At 37.3% G+C, this 8842-nt stretch overlaps 1 protein-coding gene across 1 annotated transcript in view; it reads right to left on the bottom strand.

Moving 5' to 3' along the window:
* DPYD (dihydropyrimidine dehydrogenase) overlaps positions 1-8842 on the bottom strand; it is a 798492-nt gene that overhangs the window by 23339 nt on the left and 766311 nt on the right. The window contains exon 21 of the mRNA XM_025872261.2: positions 1-144. Within this exon, the coding sequence (XP_025728046.1) occupies positions 1-144 (144 nt within the window). The remainder of the gene's footprint in view (positions 145-8842) is intronic.

The raw sequence follows: 8842 nt of genomic DNA, 5'->3' as shown, positions 1-8842 counted from the left end.
CTTGATGGTAGGTATAGGCTTTTTGGGAATAAAATGCTTTCTCTCAAGTGGTGGCAAAGCTGCATTTTGTTCTTTCTGTCTAATCTTGTTCTCTGCTATGATCTCCTTGCGCTGCTCAAGATAAGGTCCAAAACTTGGCAGTTTCTAAAAGGAAAATGCACAAATAAGAAAGCGTGGTAGCTCACAGAAGAGAAAAATGTGGGGATATTAATACCTAAGTATTATCAATAAACAAATGTGTGTTTTGAAATTGTTTCTTATATACTGTAACGAGGTCTTTTTCATTTATTCAAGAATCACTAGTCTTCTAGGTATCAGATTCCACTAATTATGAAAAAGAACTCAAGAGTGCAATACCTTTACCAAGTATATATGTATTATATATACAAATGTTAATTAAATACATTTCTAAATGGACTAAAGTTCACAATGGTAAACCAAATCCATTCACTTAAAACAATAGCTATTAGTTAGACCATTTGTTTGGTTTGTATAGACAGAAGGTAAAACCTATTGATGCTTTTTTTTTCCTCTTCATCAGGTTTTTAGCACAATATAGACACAGCCAAAGTCCCTGACAAATGCTTTTGTCAATAGCAAAGGTACTTTGCCAAAGTTCTAATCTGTATCTCTATTTTATTGTGTTCAAATTCTTACTACATCTCTTTAAAGACTGTAACTAATGTTGATTGCAATTTACTGGAATAGCTGAAAAACAAAATGGTAAAAATATTGATTTCTCTGTACAGAAAATACATTTTATTTTGCACGAAGGAGGCAAAAATGGAAATGAAAAGCAGAGGAAATATCACAGTGCTTAAACAAACTCCATCAGTATTCAAAATCACATCATGGAGCTTTAAATCTCAAGGTTATTCAACTGTACTTTACAAAGTTCATTTAGAAAGATACCTGAGTGTCATGGAAAAATTCTAAGTGGTTTCAAGTTAACACGAATATGCCCTCATACTATTCATTATCCCACAATTATTTCCTCTTCACTTTTGTCTTTCTCCTCTTCTAGAACCTTTGATCTTCACTTTTACTGACACATAACGCCAGTGATAGACACAACTGAATTCCAAATGTTCCGTGTCCGCCTATAACCTGGAATTGCTAGGTCTCTTTTCTAAGACTGCAAAAAAGACCCTTTCTCCTCTCTCTCACTCTCTCTTTCTCCCTCTGTCTCTCTCTCTGTCTCTCTCTCTCCTACAAAATAAAGCCCATTTATCTAGCTGATAGAGGCTTGGGAAACTACAACACTCCAAGGTCATCCTGATCTCTGACCTAGCAAATACTTTGGTGAAAAATCGTACTTGTTTCAAAACACTGGCCTCCACCTGCCAGGCTGCATAATGCCCCAGGAAAATGAGTTCCCTAGTTCTTTAGAGATATTAGTAGGGCAGGTAAACGAAACTTCACTCATGCTCCCAATTCAGCCAAACTGACATTGAAAGTTTATATTAGCAGGACATATTTATGTGGAAATATCTAAGATTGTTACTTCCATTCTCAATTTACTATAATTATGTCAACAAGTTGAGCAAACAGAAGCCAAATTATTTATATACAATTAAACTAGAACTATGTACTTCATCCCTATACCTCAATGCTTTCCTAAATTACAATACATAATGATTTCAGTAATATGAAATAATATGATGAAGGGACAGAATATATTGTATCAATTTTACCATAAAATACGTGATGCTGTCTTGTTAGAAAGCATCAAATCAATGAGTATAAAACAAATCCTCAACATTTATCAGATAGGTAAGCCCTTTTAACATAGAAAAGATAATGCTTATTTGAAATGTCCTCTTATGAAATGACTTTTTCCTGGGGCAGATGAGGTGTTAGGGATTATATGTAATGCAAAGGAAATGCTCCTGGGGTTCTGATAACACCTCATAATGTGGTAAACTCATGTCCACATGACATAATTCTTGTCAGAGTATCACTCTCTCCACACTTTGCTTCTCTATCAAGGGCACATAAATCCTAATCTTAAATTCTTGAAGATTATCAAAAATGGTTAAATGTTGGGCGCCTGGGTGGCTCAGTTGGTTGAGCGACTGCCTTCGGCTCAGGTCATGATCCTGGAGTCCCGGGATCGAGTCCCGCGTCGGGCTCCCTGCTCAGCAGGGAGTCTGCTTCTCCCTCTGACCCTCTTCCCTCTCATGCTCTCTATCTCTCATTCTCTCTCTCTCAAATAAATAAATAAAATCTTTAAAAAAAATGGTTAAATGTTAAAACAAGTGACCTCTGGTTCTAGCAGATCCTTCATGGTGGCAAGCTCAATAAACTCTGAACCATTATCCCAATTCCTTGAGTCTTACCTACTCAACACCCTCTAATTCCATCTAAGAGTTCTATAAATGTTATTCAAAAGAAATCATTCCTGGAACTTTTTGATCTATCTTCTTTTAAACATAAACCAGAGGAGATTTTTTTCCCCATTTAGAATATTCTTTATCCAAAGGGAGAGAAATAAGGTAGTTAAGTTTAAATTATGATACTTTCAAATTATTCCAGTGATGGTAATAATAATAATAATAATAACAATAATAATAATATTTGAAAATCCTTTGGTGGTGAACAGAACACAGCCTGAGTAAACATCTACCAGCCTGATATTTTCTGTAGTTTTTTTTTTTTTTTTTTTGCAGTGGTTGACCACATTTGCCATATTTAAATTATATTGCCTTTCTATGGCTAACAGGGTTATGATTACAATGTGCTAATCTTTTCTAATTAGTCCTAAGGAGAAGTTCTCAATTTAACATAAAGATTCCTATAGGATATTCTTTGTGTGTTAGTTAGAAGAATCCATGGAAAAGAAGGAAAACTGTTGCCAACTTTTCCTTTAAATTGAAAGCACACCCACACACGATACCAGTAACCATTCCCTCAACCTTCCACCATTCATCCCCAAATCAAATAGGTCCATTAGTGTGTAGTTTCTCACTGCTATATGGAGGTCCCAGAGGCCAGCTGTAGGGCCAACTTTCAAAACATTAAGGCTGCCATAGATTTTGCTTTCTGCAAATTAGTATAAGAAAGTTTAGTGCTTTTTTAAAAATTACTTTTTTACAGAGGAGCCTGGGGGGCTCAGTTGGTTAAGCGACCAAGTCTTGATTTCGGCTCAGGTCATGATGTCAGGGTCAGGAGATCGAGCCCCATGAATCTGGCTCCGCATTCAGCATAGAGTTTGCTTGAGATTCTCTCTCCCTCTCCCTCTGCTCCTCCCCCTGCTCATGCTCTGTCTCTATCTCTCTCTAAAATAAATAAAATCTCTTAAAGAATTACTTTGTTACGTATTAAGATGCCTCTACCATATCTGAGTACTGAATATTTAAAAGTTAAGTTTTCCAAAAATACAGAAGATCAATTCTCTCCTGTACCAGACAACCACCTTTATACACACTACATTTGGGCACACGTTTGTGTTCTGATCTTGCCAAAAAAACAGTGAAACAAACAAACAAAAAGCAAAATAAAATGGAGAAAGAATGAAGACAAATGCATAGTTGGCCAGTGTGTATGTGTGCAATCAGTGATGATTAATAAAGCATTTAGTTCAAATCTCTGCCTGAACATATAGTTAATTGATTTCCTATTGCAGGAGGAGAAGCAGCAGAGCCTGACAGAGCCAGCAGCAGGAGCTTTTCCTCTTCATTCATTATTTTCTTAGAAATAGTTGTAGCCTGCAGTAACTCAAAGCAAGAGGTTTTGAGCGTCATGCTATATTTCTTAAACAAAGAAAAAAGTTCCTTAGGACTATCAAAAGCTGCTTTGTAACTGATGAACTGAACAAAGCTCAGAAATGGTATGATTTTTGTTTCAATACTTTCTCCAGGGATTCATCATTGATGAATTTGTTCTCACCAGAAAAGCTAAATCCTACTCATTTAAAGATAACAGTATCTCACACTAAAACTGTCTCTATCCAGATATAAAAAGCATTACATTGCCGATAGAAAAGTGACAACATAATGAATCAACAATGATATCTTAAGCCAGCAAAGCTTTAAGGTAAAGCAGTCTATTTGGATTATAATTTATTCATGGATCAATCTAAAGGTAATTGAGCATATTATGAAGTAGAAAAGGGTCCTTGTTTCTAATAGCAGCAGGTACTGGTATCTTCCAGTTTAAATTGCATAATTTTTATGAGAATGGCAGCAAGTTGGCTAATAGCAATGGTGTATAGTGCTATAATGGATCAACTCTATCTTCCTAATCATACTGTCTTATCTGATTGGAAACAATAACAGCAAGAAAAGTAATTACTTGATAGTCAAACGGTAATAAGTTAAAAAAAGGATTTCAGGTTTATACTGAGTGCAATATGCATATATATGTATAATACACACACATATAAATATATACAAACACACATATAGACTAAGTACAACATATATATCACAATCACTATAAACCTAAAATCCAAATATATATACACATATATATATAAAATTGTGTGTGCATGTGTGTGTATAATATATATATAATTGTGTGTGCATGTGTGTATGTAAATGTATACATTGACAAAGAAATAAGTTAGATATAAAGGATATATGTTTCACAACTATCTAAGAATTGCCTTTTTTTTTTTACAAAAAACATGTCCACATATGACTTAGTTACACTATTTCTATTTTGCCATTTATTCAACAAATACAATAGCATATCCTAGCTCTGGATCAGACACTGTCCTGTACTACATTAAAGGTTAAATAATTTCCATATGACATGTGTACATTTATCATTTTTATAAATTCTACAAGTATCCCTTGCCATTCATTAAGGGTACTGTCAGATTGAATTATATATTAAGTATTTCTGGTGATTGCAGTTATCTAAAGGAATGATAAACCAAACTTCTTGGAAAACTGTTTGATCTCAATCAAATGACTATTAATTGGAGAGAAAAAAAATGAAGAAAATAAAACTTCAAAGAGTTACTCTTTAAAAAAAACTCAGGAAGGCAATGGACTACTTTTTAGATACTTAAAATATACAATTTGGAGTGCAATGGCTGGGAACATGGGTTCTCTGAATGTGTTTCTAGCATACCTTAATTTCAGCCACTGTATGCTCAGCATGATGTAAGCACGGAAACAGAGGTGAGAAGTCTCAGTTCTGTTCTGTCCAAATTCAGTTACTGTTCTTCCCTTCTCTCAATTATAAGAGTAATCAACTGCTTATATCTGATCCTGATTTTTATTCCAAAATCCGTTTTAGCATGGGTTGGATTCAGCAACTCAGATTTTTCCCATGAGTAATTGGCATGTAATGCTTAATCTCTGACATAACAGTAAGCAATTTTTCATATTATCAAAATCGGACAGTGGAAAACAATCAAAGACAAAGAGAAAAGGATATCTACATATATACTACATGGTGCCCAATGGTGTAAATGGGGACACTGGAGTTGGACATGCAAAATTTCTGAAATTAATGAAATATAACTATTAATTTAACCGGATAAATTGAAGAGCACAACTTTTGATAAACTATCTGATGTCTGAATCAGTCAAAAGCAATGACAGTTCATGCTTCTCAGTGAAAGTAGAAAGCCAACATTTGCATAGTGGTTAGGGTACTGATTTAGAAGTCAAATTTGCATTAAAATCACAGTTTTACACTCATTAGCTGTGTGACTATGAGCCAATTACTTAACCATTCTGCTACTAATTTTCCTTATCAATGAAATGAGAATGACAGTATCTAACACACGATGTTGATATAAGCAATAAATGGAATACTATTTGTAAAGTGCATGCCTGCCAATTTATTCCCATAAGCCTTAACTGCTTATATTGCATTGTGTACCATGCTCTGTATTTCCATGTTGGCTCCTACATCCCCTCCGCTAGGCAAGCCCCTGCCAGTCTTTTTTATCTGGTACATGCCCATTTGGCATTGTAGTCTCAGCTTGGTTTTCATAGCATCTAAGTAATCTTCTTAACTGGCTCCCCTCTCTACAGTGTTAGGGGCTCCTCACAGTGCTCCAGAGCACTGTGGGCATACTTTAACTCCTGCACCTGCCGCACTGCCTTATCGCTATTAGCCTATGCTTCCGTTGTTCCCGCTTGAGGTCCGAGAGAGTTACTTTTTGATCCAGCACACAATAGGTACACAAGATGTTTTGGAAACTTAACAAATGAATGAATGAATATCCTGAATGTATTTTAAAAATCCAGCTGGTTTTTCGAAATATCAGATAACCTGAAACATTACTTTCGGAAAGAAACTAATTTACACAAATAGGTCCATTTAACATTAAAATCATATGAAGTAAAAATACCGTACTTATACAACAGCTGTGATTCATAAACTCAAAAACATTTACAAAGTGCCAGACACTTGAGATGCATTTATAAAAGACAATCTGTGACCTTAAAGAACCTATAGTTAATCACAACTGCAGTCCCTTCAGACAAGGTCTGCAGAAGAGGTGACACAGAATGCTAGATATGCAATGACAATGTGTACCTAACCCAGGCTGAGGGGTCAGAGCTTTCCTAGAAGAGGTGACATCTGAGTAAGTTCTGAAGGATAGGTCAGCAAATGGTGAAAACGGAGGTGTGAGGGTCAGCAAAGGGGAAGAAAATCCTCCTGGCGGAGGAAACACCAGAGGAAGAAGGGGCCCACTTTGGAAGAGGTGCTGGAGAGCCAACAGACTGCTAACCCGGTGCTCTCTGTTTAATAAGATACAGGAGGGCAAGCAGTTTCCTGTGTGAAGGGGACCCCATCAGAAGGTATGCTAGGAAGAATGTCAATCAAGAGAAGAAAATTTAACATTAGTGGAATGCTAACAGAGGATGATGGAGGGAAGACCTGCTTTTGCCCAAGCATCATGTAGGTGCTGGGGCCACCAGGAGGTGGTTCTTTTTAAAAGCAGTTTGTAGCCTTGGGAGGAAGACTGACTCATATGCTTTGAAACTAAGTGAGAAAATTATTATTATTTTTTAAAGATTTTATTTATGTATTTGACAGAGAAGAGAGAGAGTAAGCACACAAGCAGGGGGGAGCAGCAGAGGGAGAGAGAAGCAGGCTCTCCGCTGAGCAGGGAGTTTGATACAGGGCTCGATCCCAGGACCTGGGATCATGACCTGAGCCGAAGGCAGATGATTAACCAACTGAGCCACCCAGGCACTCTGAAAATTAGTATTTTATACTGAAATATTATTTAAATGATGCCTATCAGGTTCCTCTAAAGAAACAGACTTATGAGGTACCACCTCACACCAGTCAGAATGGCTAAAATTAACAAGACAGGAAACAACAAATGTTGGTAAGGATGTGGAGAAAGGGGAACCCTCTTACACTGTTGGTGGGAATGCAAACTGGTGCAGCCACTCTGGAAAACAGTATGGAGGTTCCTCAGGAAGTTAAAAATAGAGCTACCCCATGACCCAGCAATTGCACTACTGGGCATTTACCCCAAAGACATAGATGTAGTGAAAAGGAGGGGCACCTGCACCTTAGTGTCTATAGCAGCAATGTCCACAATAGCTAAACTGTGGAAAGAGCTCAGATGTCCATCGACAGATGAATGGATAAAGATGTGGTATAGATATACAACAGAATATTACTCAGCCATCAGAAAGGATGAATACTTACCATTTACATCGACATGGATGGAAGTGGAGGGGATTGTGCTGAGTGAAATAAGTCAATCAGAGAAAGACATGGTTTCACTCATATGCGGAATATAAGAAACAGTGCAGGGGGAAGGGAGGGAAAACAGAATGGGAAATCATCAGAGAGGGAGAAAAACCATGAGAGACTCTTAACTCTAGGAAACAATCTGGGGTTCCTGGAAGGGAGATGGATGGAGGGATGGGGTAACTGGGTGATGGGCATGAAGGAGGGCACATGATGTGATGAGCACTGGGTGCTATATGCAATTGATAAGTTATTGAACACTACATCTGAAACTAATGATATACTAAGGTAGCTAACTGAATTTAAATAAAAATAAAAATAATAAAAAAATAAATTCCCACATTAAAAAAAATAAAAAACAATACCTTTAGCTTGCAGTTTGGGAGATGAAGCCCTGTGGCATGATTTGGGAAAAACAAAAACAATGAAATGGCCAAACCACCGCGTAGGAGGAAGGCAGAATTCTGAAACGGGGAGAAGAGAGAGGAGAGGGAAAAAGAAAAAGCAAAAAGAGAAGGGAGAGGGGAGGGACAGAAAGGGAGCCGAGCCTGGTGGCACAAGGCCTGGAGGACTTTAATAAAGAGGAAGAGTTCATATTCGATTTCAAGCTGTTTGTGTTCCTGCAGTCGAAATCCTCCTCTCTGACCCCTAACACTTAAATAAGTCTCCTACATACTTATACGCCTTAGAGAGAAATTTGGAGGAAAATCAGCAAAATAGACTTGAGTTTCATGGTTGGGTTGGCATGTAGCTCAAAGAATAGGAACCAACAAGAAGTAAGATTGAAGGAGATGCAGAATTCAATGTAGAGGGAGAATTTATAGCCGAAAGTGACCTACGGAACATAATCTCCAGGGATTTTGTAGCAATTTCCAGAAGGATGGGACTGGGTGATTTTAGCTGACGTCTGGGTTCCATAGGCAGTTTTCAGGGAGAATAGGATAAGTAGAGGAAGAAATGCACAGTTTGATGTAACGCTGATCCAAATGAGCACTTAATTCCAACTAAGAGATTAAGGAAGACTTCCTGGTGAAGCAGGAATTTAAACTGTGGTGAAAGCTGATATGAGGAATTCTTAATCAGGAAACAAACTGAGTGTTACTGGAGTGGTCGGGGGTGGGAGGGATGGGGTGGCTGGGTGATAGACATTGGGGAGGGTATGTGC

This window comes from Callorhinus ursinus, unplaced genomic scaffold, assembly GCF_003265705.2.
Source record: "Callorhinus ursinus isolate GAN/ISIS: 27379988/994484 unplaced genomic scaffold, GSC_fseal_2.0 scaffold9, whole genome shotgun sequence".
Lineage (NCBI taxonomy): Eukaryota > Metazoa > Chordata > Mammalia > Carnivora > Otariidae > Callorhinus > Callorhinus ursinus.
This window is presented reverse-complemented; position numbering and strand designations above follow the sequence as displayed.